General features: G+C 42.7%; 2 protein-coding genes across 13 annotated transcripts in view; one reads left to right on the forward strand and one right to left on the reverse strand.

Annotated features, from left to right (window-relative positions):
• Nucleotides 1-17,702, reverse strand: part of CILK1 (ciliogenesis associated kinase 1) — a 53,211-nt gene extending 35,509 nt beyond the window's left edge. Inside the window, exons 1-5 of one of the 9 annotated variants that reach the window (XM_043542363.1) lie at nt 16,762-17,512; nt 14,520-16,503; nt 13,708-13,757; nt 4,840-5,099; nt 38-92 (exon numbers count right to left, since the gene is read on the reverse strand). In XM_043542363.1, the coding sequence (XP_043398298.1) occupies nt 38-92; nt 4,840-4,940 (156 nt within the window). In that variant the 5' untranslated portion in view covers nt 4,941-5,099; nt 13,708-13,757; nt 14,520-16,503; nt 16,762-17,512. Of the gene's footprint in view, nt 1-37; nt 93-4,839; nt 5,100-5,521; nt 5,615-13,707; nt 13,758-13,971; nt 14,004-14,519; nt 17,517-17,563 lie in introns of those variants that run through there. The other 8 variants (XM_043542364.1, XM_027817419.3, XM_027817420.3 and 5 more) reach the window with 8 other exon arrangements.
• A 69-nt stretch (nt 17,703-17,771) lies between these two features.
• FBXO9 (F-box protein 9) overlaps nt 17,772-25,690 on the forward strand; it is a 40,891-nt gene continuing 32,972 nt past the window's right edge. Inside the window, exons 1-3 of one of the 4 annotated variants that reach the window (XM_043542368.1) lie at nt 17,772-17,910; nt 20,401-20,474; nt 22,940-23,089. In XM_043542368.1, the coding sequence (XP_043398303.1) occupies nt 22,952-23,089 (138 nt within the window). In that variant the 5' untranslated portion in view covers nt 17,772-17,910; nt 20,401-20,474; nt 22,940-22,951. Of the gene's footprint in view, nt 17,911-18,180; nt 18,290-20,396; nt 20,475-22,939; nt 23,090-25,690 lie in introns of those variants that run through there. The other 3 variants (XM_007055059.4, XM_043542369.1, XM_027817422.3) reach the window with 3 other exon arrangements.

Here is a 25,690-nt window from a genome sequence, read left to right on the forward strand (position 1 = left end):
AACGCTGGGTTGAAAAGTAACAATCCTTAACAAGTACCTTAACCTCTCGAAGATTCATGCATTCCTCCCAAGAGTAGAACTTTCTCTTCATCCTGTGGAAGCGGCGGGGGGGGGGGGTGGTGGAAGAAATATAGCAGTCAGTGCCATTATAGTCTGAGCTCCATAAGTCTCTGCACCTCAGTTTCTCCATCTGAGAAAGCACTTTACATCTCTAGATCAGTGGTTCCCAAACTTTAACAACCCGTGAACCCCTTTCACTAAAATGTCAAGTCTCATGAACCCCCTCCTAAAAATGAATATTTCCAGGGATTTTCTCCTTTACCTGGAGTATAAATTATAAAAACTCTACATCAGTGGTTCTCAAAGCTGGTCCGCTGCTTGTTCAGGGAAAGCCCCGGCGGGCCGGGCCGGTTTGTTTACCTGCCACGTCCACAGGTTCAGCCGATCGCGGCTCCCACTGGCCGCAGTTCGCTGCTCCAGGCCAATGGGGGCTGCGGGAAGGGCGGCCAGCACATCCCTCGGCCTGCGCCGCTTCCCGCAGCCCCCATTGGCCTAGAGCGGTGAACTGCGGCCAGTGGGAGCCGCGATCGGCCGAACCTGCGGATGCGGCAGGTAAACAAACCGGCCTGGCCTGCCAGGGGCTTTCCCTGAACAAGCGGCGGACTGGCTTTGAGAACCACTGGTATAGATGAAGGGTGCTATATGGGAGTTAGGTATTCGTCTACAGCCTCTCTGGTCACTCAGTAACAGACTTAAAGGTGGCAATTTTGCAACAGAAAAGCTTCAAAAACAGACTCCAATGAGAAACTGCTGAACTTGAATTAAGATGCAAACTAGATATCACTAACTTGGGTCTGAATAGAGACTGGGAGTGGCTGGGTCATTACGCATATTGAATCTATTTCCTCATGTTAAGTATCCTCACACCTTCTTGTCAACTGTCTAAATGGGCCATCTTGATTATCACTACAAACGTTTTTCTGATAATAGCTCATCTTAATTAATTAGCCTCTTACAGTTGGTATGGCTACTTCCACCTTTTCATGTTCTCTGTATGTATATATCTCTTCTTACTATATGTTCCATTCTATGCATCCGATGAAGTGGGCTGTAGACCACGAAAGCTTATGCTCAAATAAATTTGTTAGTCTCTAAGGTGTCACAAGTACTCCTGTTCTTTATTACAAAAAACAAAAACAAACAAACGAACAAACAAACCAAAAACACACAACATACTTGTATAACTAGGTCTATTTTTGTTCCTTCTTTCCCTTGTTATTTCCTCCTTTTCTGCACCTTGATTTCTTCTTGTGCCTTCTATGCCTTTCCCCTCTTCTACTCCTCAATTTCTTCACTTTTCAGCGTCCAGGTTTCCTTCACCCTTTTTAATTGCCCCCTCCCCCGAAAAGATTCTCTCCCCCACTAACTTCACCAACTAAGACCTGTTTTCCTGTCCACTTTGGCCTCTCTCCCCGACCTATTAAACAACATTCCTCTAACACAGCCAGTTTCATAGAGATGGTTCTCTCTTTACTTCCAACCTGTAATAGTATTTATCATGTTACAACTGTGTAAACATAGTGTGTTATGCACCACCTAAGTAAAGCATGCTCATTTCTTTAAAATGCAGTTAATTTCCATAGTAGATAGCGTGTGTGCACAAGAGCTTTGTCTCACCTCAGTACAGAATCACTAACTGCTACTGCAGGCGTTTTTCAACTTGGAAATGACCTTGGTATTTTGATATTTAAAAAAAAAAAAAAAAAAAATCATTCCAATTGGTTTGTTTTGTTTTGCAGTGACTGCACCATGCCTGAAGATGCCATGCTTTTGGCTATCACTTCTACTGCACTGGTTTGTTCCACAGGTTCTGTTTGGCATTATGATGAAACCTCAAAGGGAAGTGGTTGCTAGCAAGGTTTTGGATAGCAAAAAGCACACTGCACAAGTTGGACGGGGAAACCATGCTACAGCTGTGGTGGCTACAACAATGGTGGAAAACAGCTGTCCAACATTGCTTCTAACCCTTGTTAACTAATCTAGGTTATACTGTAGTGAAGACAAGACAGCTGTAGTTTTAATCCACATTAGCTGGTTGAGGTAAACCCCTAGGTAGAGCTACCATGTGTCTACACTAGAATGTAAAATGGGTTAGTTTAACGCATTTAAAAATACACCTTTCTTCCCCGAGTGAAAACACAGCATCAGCAGTCTTTAACATGGCTAGACAAGCACCGTGAAAGCCTCCGGCTGTGTCTGTGCTGCAACACTTTTTTTTTTTTTTAAATTATTATTAAAGTAGTGGATTGGTCTTTTACAACAGGGGTTCTCAGCCTTTCTTTCCGAGCCCTCCGCCCCACATGCTATAAAAGCTGTAGGGCCCAGCAGGGGTGGGGGGTAGGGCCCTCGGGGCAGGGACCTTGAGCATAAGATGTAGTTTGACTTCTATTTTGGGGGTGGGGGGTGCAGGGGCCAGCAGGGCCTGAGCCAGCTACGCATGGTGGGGTCCACAGAGGGAGTACCACCTCCACCACTTGATTCACCTCAGGAAGCCACCCAACCTGTCTGGGTTGGGGAGGTGCAACCAAAAATCATAACTCAAAAAAGGGGTGTGGGGGGGGGGGGCGCTTAGCACAAAAAGTTTGAAAACAGCATAGGGTGCAGGGACAGTGTAGCAGGGACTGTGTGCCGGGAGAGGTCCTGGTTCCTGGAGAGCTCTGACAGCCACAGAGCTAGGTCCCCACACCCAGGCGGCTCTTACCGGCTGCCTCAGCATGAGCAAAGGGGTCTGGGAGCTGAGGAGCAGCTTCAACCCTGGGCACCAGGAGACAAGAGAATGCTGCGACTGCCTGCTCCATAGCACCAGCCAGAGCAACAGCCACCCTGCACTCCCTGGATCTAGCTTCGCTCTTCTGACCTGGTTGGGGGGGAGGGGAAGCTGCCCAAGGGGCTGCCCTGCTGCAGTTTTGGGGGGCAACACTCTCCTTTCCCCCCTCCCCCCCCCCCCAACTCTGCCCAGGGACTCAGGGCTTCTGCCCCATGGGGAGCACCAGGGCTTAGGGCCCCAGATTCAGACCTGCTGCTCCCAGCTTCAGCCCCATGGGGGTCCCTGGGGATGCTGGAGCTGGGGCTCTAAGTTTTGGCCACAGGGCCCCATGGCCCTCTTGAAAGGGCTCAGGGACCCCCGGTTGAGAACCGCTGTTCTACAAGCAACAAAACATCTGACCCAGAACCAGAAACCTGCTCCGCACAAACTCTCAAAGTCAATAGGAGCTTTGTGAACATGGGGCCAAATTCTGCCCTCAGTTACCAGACTTACACCAGTGTGTCAATATGGAATAACTCCTTTGTCAAAAAACAGTTACTTCACGGTTATACCAAGAATTTGGCGCAGTGAGTCTATATGATTGGATCGTTCTGCTATGGAAACAGTAAGAAATGCTTTCCAGATGAATTGTCTTGACACCCAAACGGCAACAATAAGGGGTAATGTTCAGGACAGAATGTTTCCATCTGTTAGAGAGAAAACACACACACACCCCCCTCTTGAAACAGGAAACAAAGCATTTATGATATTGGGAGGTGGGTGTGGGGGGAGAGGGAGTGTTGAGGTAAATTCATTTGAGTCTTACCCTTTCAAGGGTTTGTGTACACCTGAGGGTTTGCCAATTCACCTGAGGAAATGAAGGCTTGGCTTACACTTAAAAGTTAGGTTGACTTAGCTACTTCGGTTGGGTGTATGAAAAATATACACCTGACTGACATAGCTATGACCAATCTAGCCCCCTAGTGTAGACACAGCTATGTCAAGGGCAAAATACATCCACTGGCCGTTGTTCAGGGAGGTGGTATTCCTACACTGAGGGCACAAACCCTATCATCTGTATAGGCTGTGTCAACATTAAAGGATTATGCTGGTATAGTTACACCACCATAGTTATGCCATTATAGTCTCCGTAGCGTAGATATACTCTAACACATTAGTAAAGGCTAGTTTTGACTGGCACAAACATTTGGGGAGTGTCTACAAGTGCCATTTCACTCAACATAGATAATGTAATCTATTAGAAAACCGTGTGTAGACATACCTTCAAATACCTGATTTAATCACAAGAAGCTCTTTTTGCCTGCATCTATTCCCATGACAGATTTGCAGTAGTAACTCTGCCTTTCGCTAGCATGAATCTTTGCTCACGATCCCTGCAATGGCCATGAGAATAGCACAGCTGACCTGCTATGCTATTGTAGAGCGGTAGTGTAGATGCTTCCTATGGCAACGGAAGGGGGTTTTCCCCATCACTCTAGGTAATCCACCTCGCTGAGCAGTAGTAGCTAGACTGATGGAAGCATTCTTTCATCACCCTAGCTGCATCTACACCAAGGGTTACGTTGGCATACCTCTGGCACTCAGGGGTGTGGATTTTACACACTCATAAGCACGCAGCTATGTCAATTTACATTTTAAGTATAGATCAGGCCTTAGACAGGTGGGCCATTTAAAAACTAACTAAGTGGTCTCTGAAGCTGTTAAGTGAGGCACTGGAAATTAAGCAGGCCTCTCAAACAATTTGAGTGAAATGTGAGGGCTGTGTATTACAATGGGACATAAGTAACAGACAAAGGTGACCTAATCAGTTCACTCCTCAATACAATAACTGTCACTGGGTGATTAGACCATTCATTTTATGTCCCATATTTAGTGGCTGAGAATTAAGATGCAGAATTGTATATTCTCAGACCTTGTTACAAAACCAATTGTATATACACTGAACACAAGATGTATATTAGTTGGATATATACCAGTGTAATACTATTACATCAAGGAATAAAGTGACTCACTTTTTAATGGCAATTAGTTCCCCAGAGTCAATGCTTCTCCCTAGGAGGACGGACCCATACGTCCCATCGCCAAGCTGTTTGATAGTAGTGTATCTATTCATGATGTTGATCCTTTGGCTGCAAATTCATTTCAGTCCTTAGTACATGCTTCCCTGCTGCTGATGTGTTTCTCCTCTGAGCGTAACCAGTTCTTTCTGTGGCAGTACTCAGGACTGCACGAATAGCCACAAGAGTCATGTTTTCAAGGCTCAGCCTCTGGTCTGAAATACAGAACACAATCCAGTGGATTTGGATTATTTGCATTTTTCAAAGTTGTCTTGTTTGCAGCCTCCTTTCTTCCCAAAGACATCCAGGAGCACAAACAGGCTTTTTTCCTGGTTGTCTAAAACAAAAAAGAGACAGATTGGGTCTGGCCTTAAAAAGGCATGTGCACACGGAGACCTCCCACTCCTTTACACCTTCCCTTCCCAGAAGCCTGCTGCAATTGCAGGGCCTGTAATTAGCATCAGACATGATGGCAACCCCAATGGATAGCAATAAGCAACACTACAGTTACCAAAAGCACAGAATGAGTTCTCATGGTCTGGAAATAGCAGCCCCAGCAAGGGAACTGAGCATCTCTAATTACGTGGCAGGGTATCTGTTTTAGCAAAATTAACTAGCAAATGGATCAGTAACTCACAGGTCATACTGCAGTCAGTGCAGAGCTCTGACAAACCACCTTTCCTAACTTTCCAAGATGTCCCTCTGTGCAAGGGGTAGAGTCAGACATATCCTTTAAAGGGAAAAGATACTCAAGACAGACAAGACCACATTTACCTCAAGGTTTTTACCCCAGGGATAAGTTTGGCTCTAGGAATACTTTATATATCCAAATTACCTACCAGACCCATCACCCTGACACAGTGCAAATAAAATAATCATATAAAATAAAAATGAATAGTATTAGCTTTTCTAGTCCAACCCCTGCCAATGGCCCCTATGCTTAAATCAACTTACTTACAAAAAGGAACAAAACGTGACCTATACTATGTAAATTAGTCATACCCTTCGACTTAAGCTAAATAGTGGGAACAAGAATCACATCTGCAAGCTTGTCTGTGTTATGGTCAGTTCCATGCCTTCTTACTCCTCCATTATTAAGAACTTAATATCATCTCTGAGCAGAAGAGCAGCGGCTTTTGCCTTTCTAAACTGTGCGTATAGATGAATTACATGTCAACAGATTTGCTGCAGTAGCAATATGTCCATACATACTCCCTGTGCTGACTTAACTGGGAAAACAGATGACCGCTTTAGTGATGGAGAGAGCTAAGCTGCAAATAAATCTCTTGCATCCTCCTTTCCCAACAACAGGACAGGTTGCCCAACCGCTATCAATGTCACCAGTACATATATATATAAGATATACTCTGCAATGATGCTAGCATCAACAGCAGTATGTTACAATAAGTTGGGATGGTCCAATTGAATTAGATGTTGGCAATTTTTTCCCTTTGTCTTAGCAGTTAAGCACTGCCATTGGGAATCTGTAAACCTAATGCACGGATGTGGGAAAGAAATCCGCTAACGTCAAAACAGCTTTTGTCAGTTTATGTATCATCTACGGAGGAGACAATCACTTTCCCTACCTAGAAGCCACTTATACTCCTTGATTCATCAGAATTTGCCTCAAAATCCACACTTTGATGAATAATTGTGCTGCCTCAAAGCCTCTTAAACTTTTTTAAATCTTGAAATGGAAACCAAATGCAAACAATGCAGACGGGCTGCACAGCCGGAACCAATGTTTTTGAGAGGTATGAACTGCCCATTCATCCCAATAGACTACTAACTGAAACCTGAAGATAGTAATTTAAATGTCAACAGGGTATTTCACTCTATAATTTGAGAAGAAATATCCAGTAAATATGTATAGCTCACAATCGTAGCCTCCCTCAAAGGTCGGAAGTGTAAGATATATTTAAAACAAAATAAAAAGAGGGGCTACTGTACTGATCGTTTTCAGAGTAACAGCTGTGTTAGTCTGTATTCACAAAAAGAAAAGGAGGACTTGTGGCACCTTAGAGACTAACCATTTTATTTGAGCATAAGCTTTCGTGAGCTACAGCTCACTTCATCGGATGCATACTGTGGAAAGTGTAGAAGATCTTATTATATACACACAAAGCATGAAAAAATACCTCCTCCCACCCCACTCTCCTGCTGGTAATAGCTTATCTAAAGTGATCACTCTCCTTACAACGTGTATGATAATCAAGGTGGGCCATTTCCAGCACAAATCCAGGTTTTCTCACCCCCCCCCCCCACACAAACTCACTCTCCTGCTGGTAATAGCTTATCTAAAGTACTGATTGTATTATTCATTTTTAGGTTTACATTAAATACTAAGGTTTGTCAGTAATTTAAATGAAGGTGCCATAGAATTCCCCGCAGGCATACCAGAATACTGCAGAATCAAGGGACATTGTCACAGAATTTAGGTCTGTTATGCCTGATGACTTGCCATGGAACATGCAAGACATGGTCCATAGCAGCAGCAGTTTATGGAGCTTTGGAGCACCACTTGCTTGTTGGCCACCTTATTGGGTAACTGGGTATTCCAATGTGAAAGCTTATGTGATTTAACCAAAGTCTGAGGAGTCAATGGCAGACCCAGGATTTTAACTCCGACTCCTTGCTCCCAGACCTGCGATCGGACCAGTAGATCTCTCAACATCAATAGGTCTCTCAATATCAAATTTAGACAACAAAGCAAGACTCCTTGTGTATTTCTATCAATGAAAAGGTAATAAATAATAATGGCACAAGAAAGGACTTTGTACAATTTTGAACTAAACACAGGTAAAATCTGGCAGACTTTGTAGAAGTCTCAGCAAATACTCTCCTCATGAAAGGGTCATGATGTATTAGCATGATGCATTAGCCTACACAATATAACAAATATTTAATAACAGGCTCTTCAATCTAGCAGACAAACATAACAGGATACGCTGGTTGGAAGCCGAAGCTAGACAATTGCAGACTGGAAATAAGGCATACATTTTTAACAGTGAGGGTAATTAACCACTGAAATAATTTTCCATGGGTTATGGTGGATCCTCCACCTCAGGAAAAAATTTTAAAGCAAGGCTGGATGTTTTTCTAAAAGATGTGCTCTAGGAATTATTTTTGGGAAGTTCTATGGCCGGTGTTATACAGGAGGTCAGACAGAGGATCACAATGATCCCTTCTGGCTTTGGAATCTAAGGCTAGGTCTAGGTTACTGGTTCTACAGCAGCCTGTGCTGCCGCAGTGCTGTACCACAGATGCTTTCTACAGTAACAGAAGGGTTTTTTTCCCACCTCTTTGAGCAGCAGTAGCTAGGTTGACAGAATAATCTACTCTGGGGTTTAGGTCAGCTTAAATATGGAGCTCAGGAGTTTGAATTCTTCATACTCTGAGGGCTTGTCTCCACTTGAGGGTGGATCGACGCGGCAGCAATCGATCCACCGGGGGTCAATTTAGTGGGTCTAGTGAAGACCTGCTAAAAATCGACAGCCGATTGCTCTCCCATCGACTCAGATACTCCACTGGAACAAGAAGCAGAAGGTAAGTCGACAGGAGAGTTTCTCCCATTGACCCAGCGTGGTGTAGACACTGCAATAAGTTGACCTAAGGTAGACTCCAGCTACGTTATTCACATAGCTGGAGTTGCAGAACTTAGGTCTACGTGACCTCACGGTGCAGACCTGCCCTGTGTGATGTAGCTAGGTTGACCTAAATTTTAATTGTAGACCAGGCCTAAGAGCCTTGACACAGCAGAAGTGAATACTCCCAGAGAAGGAGGATCATTCAGCAGAACTGATGCTTCCTCTCCTTTGTGCTCCTGCCTCATCTCTTCCTGGAGAGAAGGAAGAGGCTTTTGGGGCCTAAATCACTATCTGCCTCCCTTTGCTTTTGTTAGGCCTATGGTGTCGTTGACAGAATCCCTGTACACCTCTTGCAGTAACTTTCAGTTACATGCCTAATGTGCAGGATTAGATACAAATTTCAAACCATGAGACTAGAAAATTAAGTGAAAAATACATGTTAAAAAAAAAAATCACACTGTTTTGCGTGGAAGTTAATGAGGCTCCACATGGTCACAGATGTCCGCCCACATGTTGCTCAATGCAAGATCAGGGCCTAGTTTTGGATGCCAGTTGAAGAGGTTTGGAACCTGAAGTCAACTGGAGTCCTAGGTTCTCTGAACCTTGGAAAATCTGGCCCTAGGTGTTTCAAGTTTGCTAAACAGGAATTTAAGTACCAAAATTAATGGATACGTTGAAACTTTTGGTCCAACTATTTGGACAGAGAGACACCCACAGAAGCAATGGTCAAGTGCACAAAGTCTGGGAAACAAGCAGGGAGAACTGGAGGTCCTGGCAAAGTCAGGGAATTATGATGTGATTGGAATAACAGAGACTTGGTGGGATAACTCGCATGACTGGAGTACTGTCATGGATGGGTATAAACTGTTCAGGAAGGACAGGGAGGCCAGAAAAGGTGGGGGAGTTGCACTGTATGTAAGGGAGCAGTCTGACTGCTCAGAGCTCAAGTATGAAACTGCAGAAAAACCTGAGAGTCTCTGGATTAAGTTTAGAAGCATGAGCAACAAGGGTAATGTCGTGGTGGGAGTCTGCTATAGACCACCGGACCAGGGGGATGAGGTGGACGAGGCTTTCTTCTGGCAACTCGCACAAGCTACTGGATCGCACTCCCTGGTTCTCATGGGCGACTTCAATCATCCTGATATCTGCTGGGAGAGCAATACAGCGGTGCACAGACAATCCAGGAAGTTTTTGGAAAATGTAGGGGACAATTTCCTGGTGCAAGTGCTGGAGGAACCAACTAGGGGCAGAGCTCTTCTTGACCTGCTGCTCACAAACCGGGAAGAATTAGTAGGGGAAGCAAAAGTGGATGGGAACCTGGGAGGCAGTGACCATGAGATGGTCGAGTTCAGGATCCTGACACAAGGAAGAAAGGAAAGCAGCAGAATACGGACCCTGGACTTCAGAAAGGCAGACTTTGACTCCCTCCAGGAACTGATGGGCAGGATCCCCTGGGAGAATAACATGAGGGGGAAAGGAGTCCAGGAGAGCTGGCAGTATTTTAAAGAATCCTTATTGTGGTTACAGGGACAAACCATCCCGATGTGTAGAAAGAATAGTAAATATGGCAGGCGACCAGCTTGGCTTAACAGTGAAATCCTTGCTGATCTTAAACACAAAAAAGAGGCTTACAAGAAGTGGAAGATTGGACAAATGACCAGGGATGAGTATATAAATATTGCTCGGGCATGTAGGAATGAAATCAGGAAGGCTAAATCACACCTGGAGTTGCAGCTAGCGAGGGATGTTAAGAGTAACAAGAAGGGTTTCTTCAGGTATGTTGGCAACAAGAAGAAAGCCAAGGAAAGTGTGGGCCCCTTACTGAATGAGGGAGGCAACCTAGTGACAGAGGATGTGGAAAAAGCTAATGTACTCAATGCTTTTTTTGCCTCTGTTTTCACTAACAAGGTCAGCTCCCAGACTACTGCACTGGGCAGCACAACATGGGGAGGAGGTGGCCAGCCCTCTGTGAAGGAAGAAGTGGTTCGGGACTATTTAGAAAAACTGGACGTGCACAAGTCCATGGGGCCGGATGCGCTGCATCCGAGAGTGCTAAAGGAGTTGGCGGATGTGATTGCAGAGCCATTGGCCATTATCTTTGAAAACTCATGGCAATTGGGGGAAATCCCAGAAGACTGGAAAAAGGCTAATATAGTGCCCATCTTTAAAAAAGGGAAGAAGGAGGATCCTGGGAACTACAGGCCAGTCAGCCTCACCTCAGTCCCCAGAAAAATCATGGAGCATGGCCTCAAGGAATCAATTCTGAAGCACTTAGACAAGAGGAAAGTGATCAGGAACAGTCAGCATGGATTCACCAAGGGAAAGTCATGCCTGACTAATCTAATTGCCTTCTATGATGAGATAACTGGTTCTGTGGATGAAGGGAAAGCAGTGGATGTGTTATTCCTCGACTTTAGCAAAGCTTTTGACACGGTCTCCCACAGTATTCTTGTCAGCAAGTTAAAGAAGTATGGGCTGGATGGATGCACTACAAGGTGGGTAGAAAGTTGGCTAGATTGTTGGGCTCAACGGGTAGTGATCAATGGCTCCATATCTAGTTGGCAGCCAGTATCTAGTGGAGTGCCCCAAGGGTCGGTCCTGGGGCTGGTTCTGTTCAATATCTTCATTAATGATCTGGAGGATGGTGTGGATTGCACCCTCAGCAAGTTTGCGGATGACACTAAACTGGGAGGAGTGATAGATACGCTGGAGGGTAGGGATAGGATACAGAGGGACCTAGACAAATTGGAGGATTGGGCCAAAAGAAATCTGATGAGGTTCAACAAGGACAAGTGCAGAGTCCTGCACTTAGGACGGAAGAATCCCATGCACTGCTACAGACTAGGGACCAAATGGCTAGGCAGCAGTTCTGCAGAAAAGGACCTAGGGGTTACAGTGGACGAGAAGCTGGATATGAGTCAACAGTGTGCCCTTATTGCCAAGAAGGCCAATGGCATTTTGGGGTGTATAAGTAGGTGCATTGCCAGCAGATCGAGGGACATGATCGTTCCCCTCTATTCAACATTGGTGAGGCCTCATCTGGAGTACTGTGTCCAGTTTTGGGCCCCACACTACAAGAAGGATGTGGAGAAATTGGAGAGAGTCCAGCGAAGGGCAACAAAAATGATTAGGGGTCTGGAACACATGACTTACGAGGAGAGGCTGAGGGAACTGGGATTGTTTAGTCTATGGAAGAGAAGAATGAGGGGGGATTTGATAGCTGCTTTTAACTACCTGAAAGGTGGATCCAAAGAGGATGGATCTAGCTTATTCTCAGTGATAGCAGATGACAGGACAAAGAGTAATGGTCTCAAGTTGCAGTGGGGGAGATTTAGGTTGGATATTAGGAAAAACTTTTTCACTAGGAGGGTGGTGAAACACTGGAATGCGTTACCTAGGGAGGTGGTGGAATCCCCTTCCTTAGAAGTTTTTAAGGTCAGGCTTGACAAAGCCCTGGCTGGGATGATTTAGTTGGGATTGGTCCTGCTCTGGGCAGGGGGTTGGACTAGATGGCCTCCAGAGTTCCCTTCCAACTCTGATATTCTATGATTCTAAGTTGAAAAAAGCTGCTGGTTTTGAGTTTTTAAACTTGACCATACCTACATTACTAATACCAAGTAGGCCTTTTCAACATGAAAATATTGAACCCATTTAAGGAAGTCAATTTCTAAGCTGATTTATCTCAACCAGTACAGTTTTCTTGTTAAAGAGGCCTTAGGGTTTTAAACTTCTTCCAGTAATCCTATTTCCTATTCACCATTTATGCTCAGTTTTCACTTTATGGTTCTCTCAGTTTGGATCATGGAGACAGCCTAGCCCCAAATGCTACAGGATGCTCCATGCCGATGTAGTCCTACTGACCTCAGTGTGACCTGGCAGTAGTAGCAGGAGCATCTGCCTGTGTAGTGCAGCCCTAGTCAGTTTCACTTTTGCTTACTTTCTGGCTGCCATGCCCTAGGTAAAAGTTACAGGAAATTTTTTTGATGTTGAGAGTGGGGGGTTAGGGTTAGCTTGAAATTCAACAAAATAGTGGGGTTTTTTTGTTTTGTTTTAAAAAAAGAGTAATGATTTTCAGTTTTGTATCATTTTTTCCCCCCACATCAAAACAAACCATAAATTTTTGGCCTAAATCAAAAGGACAGAGTCCCTTAAAAACAAAATTATTGCACATCACCCTGAAAACAAGATGTTAATTACTATTTACAGGGCATTGTGAACTGAAATTCAGCCCAACAACTTTTTGTAAACTCAATAGAAATGATTCTACAACACTTTTAAAAATGTCATTGAGATAGTATTTAAGCAAATAAAATATTCCCCTCTAGTGTCTGAAAGACAAACATTACAGCACTGAGAATCTGAAAGTGAAACTGACTATAAAACAAATTGAAACTGACTTCATTAATTTTCATTGTCAATTTTAAAAATTCTTTCAATTGTGATAATCTAATTTGTTGTTAGTAATCTGCAAAGAAATGTGTGGGCTTAGAATATATTGTTTTAAGTTGACACGGTTTAGTTCTGTATCTGTAAAGCATTTTGAAATATAATATGAAATATAATAAACTAGCTTGAAAGAATCTCTTAAGAATGAAAAGCTCCTATTGACAGTTTCATAAAAAAGTTTGAGTCACATCCTCTCAACCTTCTGGCTACCAACAGTAGGTAAGCCACAATGCGAAAAACATCCCGCAACTGGTAGGCGCCTCACCCCTACCATCACCCCCACAAGAAGGACAAGGATTGATTCAGAGTGCCATCCTGCAAATGTGTATGCAGGTGAGTAATCTCACTGAAATCACAGACTTCAATGTCATTACTCATGTGTAAATTTACCCATATGCACAATGGTTGGAAGGTCAGGCTGTTAGAAAGAGTAGGGAAATTTTACAAACATGTATGATACCGAGCTGGATTCATGTGATGATGGTATGTATCAATGGATTTTTCTTTTCTGTTTAACAAAAGTTACTTCTAAATAAATAAATAAATAAATCAAACATCTAAAGCAAATGAGACAGTGTTAATCCCTATGATGGAGTTTCAATTGTATTATTATTTTTTAAACCCTGCAAGGATGGAGGCAATAGCACAGTATTTATGAAATTCTGGCTCTCTGTAAAGAGATTTATCTGAAATCTGGTAACTAGCAACAGAGAGAGCTAGCAGCGTCCTAACTAACAGCACTTTCCATGAACACGCATGCCATTTATTAGTAAAAATAAAAACTATTTACCTTTGATGAATCCAGCCCATTGTATGGTAGTCACTCAGTATTACACAGCTCTAGCAAAAGAATAATTAAACTCCATTATAAGAGTTTACTGTAATGCTGTCTATACAGAGAACAAATTTAACATTTGCCTTATGATTTGTGTACAAGCAGTCTTAAACTATCATTTTCAAAGCAAAAATGAAAGACTATTTGTATTAATTTAACTGGTCATATTTGTAGGCCACACGGCATGTTCCCCATAGAATAACTTTCATATATGCTTACATAAATGAAGTCATGCTAAACCAAAACACCATCTGAAAATCAAATAAAAAATGGTTGCTACTAAACAAGAAATTAGTATCTTGAAGTCCCTCCCATGCAGGCCTAGTGAGAAAACTTTCATGTACAGCTCTATTTTAAATGTCACAAGAAAAGGTCTAAAATCATGGTGTGGGGAGGAGGGTAGACAAATGACGTTAAAGAAACACAATGTGAACACCAATCCAAAGCAGCTGATATTCTCCTTTTAAACCCAGCTATTAGAACCAGGGCAAGACCCACACGACAGTGGAAAGAAAAACACAGGGGGTTAACTAGATTCTCAGGCGCCTCTAAATCTGTCATCGTGTCTAGGGACATTTATGTTATAACCTACCAATACTGCTCCAAAAGACAATTTTTAATTGCTCGTAGAGCCCTTAAAGAGGATTTCCTGCAATTTGAAAGTAATAGAAAACCTGGTAAGAGGAGCAGTCAGACAGTTTGTATAACATGCTGTTTACATCTAGGAGAAAACTGCACTAGTAAATCACAACAAACACAGTACACACCCAGCTACAAGAAGCCATGCGGCAAGTCCATCTGAGGGAAGCCAGGGCTGATCTAGCTGCCAGAGGATCATTGCACTGAGGCCGAGAAGAAAAAAGGAGTTTTCCACTCACCAACCAGGAGAAAAACAAACAAAAGACAATGTGGCTACTAATCAGGGACAACCAGGAGCTTTCCCTGGTGAAAGCTACCCAGCAGCTCCCCTCTCTGGCCTTTCCTTTGCACAGTGCACTCGCTCCACAGCACTGTAGCCAAACAGCAAACTATATAGACAGGGTTAGGTTTTTCTTCCATTAAAAACAATCTCCATGTGAAAGAATCTAATAATTTTTAAGACAAATTTAAATATAAAAAAATAACAAGCTAATGCAAAAAAAAAAACCCATTAATAAATTGTTACCAAGCTCATATTGAGCCAGTAAGCCTAAATAATTTATAATGATAAGCTAGGCCCTAATCCTACAATGAGCTGCCCAGGATTCATCAACACAGAGCAACTGAGATCAAGGCCTGATCCTTCATTCCTTGTGCACCCAAAGCTCCCACTGACTTTAATATAGGGCTGAGTTAAGAACTGGGACATGGAGGAGAATAATCAATTGGGCACCAAGTACTTAAGCACCAACACCTTTGCCAGGAGAGGATGTCTTCTCTCTCTCTCTCCTCTCCTCCCTCACTCCATTTTATACTTTTTTTTTAAATGGGGGAAACTGAGGCACACAAAGATATTCCCCCACCCCCCAAACATACAGGACAGTATGTGAGTGGGGCTTGGAACTCAGGAATGCCACCTGCTCGGCCTTTCAATGTTACATAACAATATATTCTGTAGTGGAATACATACATTCAAAAAGTCTGACTTAATATAAGTCAGTGACATGAAGTAATAGTTATTTCACAGTGGCTTTCTCAAACTGCCTTAATTTGAAAGTGTGATAAAACTTCCAGAAAAGTGGTTTAAAGATTTGAGAAGTTAGATTTTATCCCAGACACAGATTTCAACATATTTGCGGCATTTAATTTTATTTTATTTAAAACAAAAAATGGTCAAATTCTGACTGCAAATAAGCATGCATAATTCTTAGTGAAGCCAATAGGAGTAGTGTATGCTTATTGAAGGGAAGAATCTGGCATTAAATCATTGTTGTAATATCTCACAACTATGTATATAATTGTATACCCCAATTTTACAAAATTCTACTAGCCCATTCACTTGTCGTAATCTGTAAAAAGAATATAAGAATATAATTAATGTTTTCATATTTATTATTGAGAAGGACACAAGTATATTTTGTGTGTGGGATGATATATGTTCATGACAGTTTTGCAAAGCTGTCATCTGCTCCTCAGTTATCCAAAACTCTCAGCTGTCTAAAACAGTGTCATATCCCCTGAGGTCTATTTACACTTACTCTGAAAATTTCCACAGCTATTAGAAACCTCTGTTATCCAAATTTACTCATTTTGACATTTGGCTAATTGAGACACCACTACATTTATTATTTTTAAATAACAGGTGACCTGGAGAGTTTTGCTGAAATTTTTTTTAAAGTTCTCAAGAGCGAAAATCCATATAAAGCCTGACTATTACTAAATATACTTAGCACTAACAAAATTAGGCCTGGATTCTGCAATTTGTTCCACATCGATACATCCTGGTGCCCATATGGAGCCCCAGTGAAGTCAGTGGGGCTGTGTGCGGTTATAGGGGTCATCCTGCATGAAAAAAGTTACATGATCAGAGCCTTAGAAATAAGCTTTAGGCTCTCAGTCATATTCCTACTGAGGACTTCGGAGTTTTGCTGTTGACTTAGAGGGAAGCAGGATAGGATTTTGAGTCAGAGCTAAAGACAAGGCTTCCTGTATTGCCAGCTAGAGTAATGATATAATTAGGTCATTTGGGTTTCAAAGAACTTCCATTGTAAAAAGCAAACTTTGCCCTAAGATGCATTGGTGCAACAAAGGGCAAAATTTAGTCCTAGAACCCTGTATCCTTTTTAAGTTTTGCAATGGATTGCAATTTGAAGGATGATCAGGTTCTAAATTTATATTTTTACTTGCTCATAACTTTTGATAACATTTTCCTTTAAAGTGGAAACTTCTCAACTTTATTCCCAGACCACAAGTGAAATGGGTTTGGGAAGACATATATGTGTGTGTATACAGTGTTTATGCTTGTGTGGTGAACAGATAGTCAATTCTACCTCCCTAAGATTCCCTGTGCTACTTAAAGTAGAAGTTCACAAGTCTGCTTGGTCATGATCCTGCATCAGAATCTATTGGAAAACACGGACTTCAGCTCCTGTGCACAATTCAAGAGGAGTTCACATGATACAGATGTCAGGGCTATCTGACACCAATTTAGGAGTGGGATACTACACTGCTGAGTAGCGTTGTCAGACAGCTGCCTATTTCACCCCAGAGGTGGCTCCATGTCAGTGGTGGGTGAAGCGATCCATATACAAACATAAAGTTTGTTATATCCGTTAGATTCTACTGGTTGAAAATGGTACTGTATTACTAAGGTATTATACGTTATTCTTTGGGCCACACTGAGTAATTCTACATATGGTCTTCAATAATGCCTGGGCCTGCTCTTTGGGCAGGCAGACAATGCACCAGGCTAGGCCTAGCAGAAACACACCGTCATTACAACGCGGAGCAGCAAACAGCAGCGCCCATCTTTAGCGCCCTACCATACATCTGATGAAGTGAGCTGTAGCTCACGAAAGCTTATGCTCAAATAAATTTGTTAGTCTCTACAGTGCCACAAGTCCTCCTTTTCTTTTTGCGGATACAGACTAACAGGGCTGCTACTCTGAAATCTACTTGCAGGGGTAGGTACAACCCGCAAGAACTACAAGTCCCAGCAGCCGCTGCTCCCATCTCTATTTGAATAGCCCATGAGAGACTATACTTCCTAGCAGTCTGTGCTTCCTCTCTATTTGATTGGCCTGTTAAAAACAATTTAATTCCCAGCATGCAATGCTTCTCCTCGAGCGGAGTGGCCCAAGGAGACTACATTGCCCAGGAGGCAACGCTCCACCTTGATCCAAGAGGGAAACCAGGCAGAACGGTGTATTGCATGCTGGGACTTGCAGTCCTCACGGCCGACGCCCCGTAGTGAAGCGGTCCGTGCGTCGGGAGGGCGACGCTCTGTCCTTTCTCTCAGTGCTCTTGGGGTCTGTCTGGGCCAGGGTCTCGGCTGCTCCCGGTCCTCCTGTCTCTCACTCTCCGGGAAGATGGCTGCCGTACGCAGGGCTCGCAGTTACTCCCGCTGCGTGGTGCGCTTCTCCGACCGAGAACTCTGCTAAGTCACCCTGCGGGGGGGAGACACGGACCGAACAGGGGGCAAGGACCCCCGGACAGCGCCGCCTGACCGACTGCAGCATGGTGAGCAGCGCCCTGCCCGGCCGTGCCTGCTCCCTGGCGGCTGCTGCAGTGCGGGCCCAGGGGCGGGAGGGAGCTGGGGGCAGGGCACGGGCCCGAGGCGGCCGCTGTCATTGGCTGCCGGAGGGGAGGGGTCGTCCCTGGCAACCGTCAACGGTGGGTGTGCGGGTGTTTCGCGGTGGAAGCCCGGCCCCGCTCTCCACCCCACAGCGCCGGTGTGAGCGGGCCCCTGCCTCCCCCTGGGGCCGTGACGCCGTGTGAGTCTCGGGGGCTAGCGCTGCATTGGCCTCTCCCCGCAGCTCCTGGCCCTTGTGGGGCGTGTCCTGTCGGACGAGCTCCCCGGGGACCAGGCGCACCCGGAGGGGAGAAATCCCAGTGCCAGGTACTGGAGGACGGTGGCGTCGTGGCACCACGTTGTGCCCAGGGCAGCAGTGTGGCGTCAGGCTGTTGCGCCTGCCACAAAGCAGCAGAGGAGGGGCCCTGCAAGCCCAGTTTGAAGCAGGACAGCCCCGCTCCTCCATACTCACAGCTGTCGGCTGAGTATTCATTAGAATTATCCGTGGATGTGTATATGACCATATCAGTAAAACGGCTTACAGAGACTATGAAGTCTCAGGGCTGTTTTGAAGAGCCGAGGACGCCAGGCCTCTGCTTGGTGGAACTATTTGCTGCCTAGGTGAAGCCTGCTGCATGGCCCTGTGCGAAGCAGTAGGGATCTGTCTGGGCCAGGGTCTCGGCTGCTCCCGGTCCTCCTGCCCCTCACTCTCAGGGAAGATGGCTGCACCTTCATGTGAATTTCTAAGACACCAATCATCAGATTATCTAGACGTGCCATTACTTTGTGCTGGTAGTAGCAATCAAAAGATCTTAAAACACTTTACCCCAGCAACTAAGCTTTTGTATCTCTGCAGAGCAGAGATTATTTCCATTTTACTGGAAACAGATAGGCAAGGTTTCATAGTTTTATGGAGCTAAGAAGAACCCATGCACCAGGCTTTCAGTTCTGTGCTTTAACCTCACCTTTGGGTGGCTACAGTCTACACTAACTTGTGTATGTTTCCCATGTGCTCTTTCACTGAGTACAGTAGAGATGCCCTTTGGCTGGATCTGATCTGAGGTCTAGTTGGTTTTGGCTGATGGCTAAGGAGCGAAAAATATTTGTGCATAACAGGTCTTATCTGTAAGGAAATATCCTGTGAAAAGTCCTTAATCTTCCCAGAGCTCTTTCTAAGCAGATATGAATTATAATGCTCATTGGATACATGGAGAAAGGTAAAAATATTAACCAGCAGAAATAATAGACAGGGCAAGGTCAAAGATTTTCCCGTCTCTAAAATCTGTGACATTATAGGTGGAGCGAAAAAAATCCTGCCTGTTCCGGTTTGAAGACTAATGATGTCATTTTTGCCTAAAGTCTGTGTAAACCCAAAGGTGGTATGTTAGCTATGAAAAGGTGTGAGGGGTGATTTTTGTTGTAGATTAGTTGAGCATGTTAACACTTACTGATTCAGGGAGGCTCACTTTGTATGGTTAATACAGGGTCTGTCAAGGTCTTTGTTCAGAGCTTGGCTACAATAAAACTTCAGTGGACTTTCCTCAGTAACTGGTAGTCTGCTGTATTATCTCAGGAATGCACTGTATAGTGCTGGTTTGCAGGACAGTGATAACTGAGCTCTGAAAGTGAACAAGCTTTTGGAATGTGGCATGTTCTTTGTAAGCAAACAGGAGTTAAAGTGATCCAGCTGTGTGTCTTTTGTTTTTTTTTAGATTTTTGACCTGTACAGCCAGTAACAAATTGACTTACTAGTGCCATGTTTCTCCTTGTGGCTGTTTGTTTCAGTATTATAGGAAATGGAAGATTAATGTAAACTCTGTATGTCTCAGTTATTAGTAAAAAGAAAAGGAGTACTTGTGGCACCTTAGAGACTAACCAATTTATTTGAGCATAAGCTTTTGTGAGCTACAGCTCACTTCATCGGATGCATTTAGTACTCCTTTTCTCTTTAATATAGAAACTGCTTCTGTAACACACCTTTCAGCAACAAAAGTTTAAATAAGAAGTAGCTCCATTACATTGAACTCTTGATTTTTACCTGGGAGAAGGCAGTACAAGGTGCAGTCAATTGTCTAAAACATGTTTTTATAAGTCCTCTTTTTATTGAGTTAGGTTGCCCTACAGTGTTTTCAATCCAAACATTGCAGCAGTGCACTGATGCATGTAAAACTGCAAATGACATCTAGCTAGACTCTGCATTACCCAGTTTAAGTGAAATGCAAAATGCTTATTTCATTATCTGTTTCAATAGCTTAGTGTAACAGGTAATGCCACTAAACATAAAAAGTAATTTAGCCAAATATTAAGTTGATGTCAATAGTGACGTTTTGAGGGGGAACATGTTTTTTGTAATGAGTTTGTGCAGTTTGCACAGATCAGAATAGTAGATGTACATATACAGACTACATGTTCATGTCTAACTGTTCTCTATTAGGCAGAAGCTGAAGAAGATTGTCACTCTGATCTGATAAGAGCTGATGACAATGAAAGGCCTGGTGAAGCAAATCTTCAGGTATGGTTAAAGTTATGTTCTCATTTTGAAATTAAGTTCAGTTGGCATTTTCTTCCATAGTAGAATGCTGATATGGTGCAGGTTAAGCCATCCTATAAGTAAAAGCACATTCTGCAATATGATACTTTTTCCTATGGTACTGGTTTCCACATATTAATACAAAAAAACCTTGGAATTAAGGTTAAAATATACTTTCAAATATACATTGAAGGCACACTTCAATGAGGGAAGTATCATATGGTGACTTCACCATTGTTTTATACAACATTGCCCTCCCCATTAAAAACAAACAAACCAAAAAATAAACCCACGCATACCCCAGACTACAAATTCAGATAACCATGATTGTAATTAGGGTTGTCAAGCTATAAAAAAAGTTAGTTGCACTGTTAAACAATAATAGAATACCATTCATTTAAATTTTTGGATGTTTTCTACATTTTTCAAATATATTGATTTCTGTTACAACACAGAATACAGAGTGTACAGTGCTTACTTAATATTTTTGATTACAAATATTTGCACTGTAAAAGTATTTTCAGTTCACTTAATATAAATACTGTAGTGCAATCTCTATCATGAAAATTGAACTTACAAATGTACAAAACAATAACTGCATTAAAAAATTAAAATGTAAAACTTTAGAGCCTACAAAGTCCACTCAGTCCCACTTCAGCCAATCGCTCAGACAAACAAGTTTGTTTACGTTTGTGGAAGATAATGCTGCCCTCTTCTTATTTACAATGTCACCTGAAATAGAGAACAGGAGTTAGCATGGTACTGTTGTAACTGGCGTTGCAAGATATTTACATGCCAGGTATGCTAAACATTCATATGTCCCTTCATGCTTCAACCACCATTTGAGAGGATATGCATCCATGCTGATGATGGATTCTGCTCAATAATGATCCAAAGCAGAATGGACTGATGTACGTTCATTTTCATCATTTGAGTCAGATGCCACCAGTAGAAGGTTTAATTTCCTTTTTGGTGGTTCGGGTTCTGTAGTTTCTGCATCTGAGTGTTGCTCTTTTAAGACTTCTGAAAGCATGCTCCACATCTCGTCCCTCTCACGTTTTGGACAGTACTTCAGATTCTTAAACCTTGGTTCAAGTGCTGTAGCTATCTTAAAAATCACATTGGTACCTTCTTTGCGTTTTGTCAAATCTGCAGTGACAGAGTTCGTAAATCAAACAACACGTGCTAGGTCATCATCCAAGATTGCTATAACATGAAATATATGGCAGAATGTGAGTAAAAACAGAGTGGGGGCATACAGTTCTCCCCCAAGAAGCTCAGTCACAAATTTAATTAACGCACTATTTTTTAAAACCAACATCAGCATGGAAGCACGTCCTCCGGAATGGTGGCTGAAGCAAGAAGGGCCATATGAATGTTTAGCATATCTGCAACACCAGCTACAAAAGTGCCATGCGAACACCTGTTCTCACTTTCAGAAGAAAATAAGAAGCAGGCAGCATTACCTCTGGCAAATGTAAACAAACTTGTTTGTCTTTGTGATTAGCTGAACAAGAAGAAGGACTGAGTAGACTTTTAGGCTCTAAAATTTTACATTGTTTTGTTTTTGAGTGCATTATAGAACCAAAAAAAATATAAAAATCTACATTTGTAAATTGCACTTGCATGATAGAGATTGCAGTAAGTACTTACATGAGGTGAACTGAAAAATACTTATCATTTTTAGAGTGCAAATATTTTAATAAATTATATAAAGTGAGCACTGTACACTTTGTATTCTGAGTTGTAATAGAAATCAGTATATTTGAAAATGTAGAACATCCAAAAATATTTAATTTCAATTGGTATTTTATTTAACAGTGCAATTAATCGCGATTAACTCAAATTAACTGCAATTAAAAAAATTAATCGACAGCCCTAATTGTAATCAAAGCTAGTTTACAATAATGTATTCACAAGTGTAATAAACCAGTTTTGTTATATAAAATTGAGATTAATTTAAAACACTGAGCTGACATTTTCTTAAGCTCTATATGAATGAGCAAGTAAACTTATTCTAACATCTTCAGAAAGAAGACAGTGAGAGAGTTTCTATGAATTTAGGCCAGAGTTAGCTACATCATGATCACTTTTTGCAACAACCTAAATTTTCTTCTGCATACTGAATTGTCCAAACAGAAGTAATTGCATTGTTGGAACTAAATTGTCCATAAGCCATAGCATTTCCTTGTGTGATTTTTTTCTGGTAATTCCACCTTAAGTGAAGCTAAAGGAAATGCCAATTCTAATCTGCACCTGAGTTTGCTAAATGAAGTCCCTATGTTTACCCTTATATAGCTAGTGTTGTACGTGTAAGGTATATTCAAAGTTCTTATTTGTAGATTGGACCTGTAGAGACTATGTAATCTCTTGTGCAGGAGATGTACTGTCTGCCCAGAAGATGCTAAATCAGAGCCTATTAGGAGTTACTGTTTCTGCATTTTTAGGCAGAGCTCCAGATGTTTCGAGCTCAGTGGATTTTTGAACTTGCCCCAGGCATGAGTTCTGGTGGTTTGGAAACTGTGCCACGTGCAAGAGGCCCTGGAGTAAAGGCTATAGATACCAAAGGAAAGCAGGAGCTAGCAAAAGAGGAGAAGGTAGGAAAGAGATCACTTATTTACTAATGGGCTGTCTTTAAGTTAGCATTCCATTAGCTTTTAACATTGAATGTTTAGTTTCTGGTTAAACCTGAAAAAGATCAGTTAGATAACTTCCTCTCTGTGTGCTAGATTCACAAAGGGATGGTGTGGTCCCTAACTTTTAGGAGCCTAGAAGATTTGGGGTTCTCAAACTCTTGAGTTAGGTGTTCAAGTTCTCTATGCAATGCATAGGGGAGATAGGTACTTAAGGCTATGTAGAGTACAGGCACTACACATGTAGCCACTTGCTACAGTGAAGGGCAGGCTGCATCCACACTTGTCACTGTGGAGTGGAGCTATATGCTTCAGAGAAGGACTGTGGCAGAGGGCAGCTGTTGTAGCCTTTCAGTGCAGTAGGGAAAGCGTCTGGCAGTGGGACACTACGCTACTAAAAATAGCATTTTAGATGTGGGAGGCACTGCTTGGGTTTATAGCGAGCCCTCATAGGGTACATACCCATGGGGGAGGAAGGGGAGGTTCAGGTGTGTAGGGCATTCTCCTCACTTAAACTGTACTCTCAGTCTACAGTGCTGTTTATACTCATGCTAGCTGGGTGTGTGGTGTCTGTACTCTGCTGTAAGTGTAGTCATATGCAAAGAATGGGATTTCCAAAAGTCAACATATTGAGTGAGGAGCTACCTTAGCTAAGAATTGGGAGATGCCAAGGACAGGGTATGTCCTAAGCCTCACTCCTTCCAAGGAGTTAAGGCTTAAGTCTGGGCTGCAGGAATGTGCTGCTTCCTGCTTGGGATTCTCTGCTGTGGACCCTCTCCTGCATGAGAGTGAGAGAATGACTCTCTAGTTTGGTGATTAGGGCTCTCACCTGGAAGGAGGGAGACCCGGGTTTCAGTACCTAAGCTTCAATGACTAGTTATACAAAGTGCAACTGCTTCAACAGGAGTGACTGAGGGCATTTTCTTCCTTCAGCCTGAGGGGAGAATTGAACCAAGGCCTCCCATGTCCTAGGTGAATGCTTTAACCACTAAAAGTTATAAGGTGAGCACTGCTGCTACCACCTCCCCTCTGGCTAGGATTTTGAATGGGCCCTGGTCTGATAGGTGAATTCCAAGTTCAGCCTACTGGATTGGGCCTTGCAGAGGAACTCTTATCTTCCCATGCTTTGTGGATTTTAGGTGTCCATATGCTTAGTAAGACAGCAGTATGCATGCACAGAGGCAGAAACTTAGGCACCCAGAGGACTTATTCTACAAAAATGTAGGGGCAGTTTAGTCACTTACAGGGTTAGGTGGTAGCTGAGCAGGGCCACTGGTGCCAAAATGTTGAAGTTGGGCACTTAAGTCCATTTGTGAATCTAGCCCTGTGTTCCTTACTTTTTGCCACCATTCCTCAAAACCCTATCCCCTTTTTCTCCTCCTTCTCATGCCTGGCTTTGCCTCCTTCACCAAATATATGTACTGTGAAGTGATAGTGGCCTACGTCCTTTACAGTGGGTGTTATGTATGTGTTCCAGTTGAATGAAGTCAGAGGTAAAATGACATGAAGTTTGTCAATCATATCATCTTGTAATGAAAATGTACAGACACTAAGAAAGCTAGAGTTTCTAAACTAGATCAATCACTAATGTGTTCTGGTTAAGTTCAACTGGAATTTCCTTTTTCTTTAACTGGGAGAGAAAATAAGAGCCCTCCTGCCTTCTTTCCCCTGCCTCTCCTGACTTCTTGCACACATTTCCCTTTTTGCTCTGGCTATTCACCGAGTTAGTGAAAGTTCTTTCCAAGCATAGTATAGCCGTATGGCCCCCACAATACTCTTGACTTCTTGGATCACTTAGTACTCTTTTGCAGTTCCCACTGTTTTTTATTGTTGCAGACTGGATTTGCAATTGATGTGCTTTTGCTCCTGTAGGTCAGCTCCGTAAATTTGACTATTGAATATCAGCCAGATGCTTTCTGCCTCACTTCCTGAGCATTGCTTTCACAAGTGCTTTGCACTCCAGAATTGCCCTGTACTTTTTTTTTTTGTTTTTAAGAACAAAACTGAGTTAGAGCCAAAGTGTCTCTAGGCAAAAGTGTGATACTTTAAAACAAGTTAATGAAGATCCTCCCCTGCCAATTTTGGTGACATGGACAAATTATCAATCCTTCTTTGCAAAGCAATAAAAGTTTAGAAAGCTTGTCCATTCCTGAGATAAGCTTCCATTCAAATGGAAAGTTAAATATGGCACAGTTAGACTCCTTTTTAAAACAAAAAGGAATTATTAATTTAGAAACCTATGAAAATGGGTTTATAATGTGAGTACTATATCAACCATAGCTATAGTGGTGCTAGAAGTTATGTAATTCCTTATTTATAAGGGCGTAATGCCCTGATTTAATTAAAACTGGTGTAAGAAAGATTTAGGATCAGACTCTGTGTTGGCTCAGAAATTCAGTTATTGTTAGTAGAACCTGAATGTCACTTCCATGTTATTATATGCAATTGTGCTTTTACTATTCTCCTTACCACCTCATAGTATAGAGTTGTCAACTTGGATGTAAATTCTGATAACTGGATTTGCTTGGGTGCTTGTAACAATTTTTTTAAATGTTCTGTGTAATT

Source organism: Chelonia mydas, chromosome 3 (genome assembly GCF_015237465.2).
Source record: "Chelonia mydas isolate rCheMyd1 chromosome 3, rCheMyd1.pri.v2, whole genome shotgun sequence".
Lineage (NCBI taxonomy): Eukaryota > Metazoa > Chordata > Testudines > Cheloniidae > Chelonia > Chelonia mydas.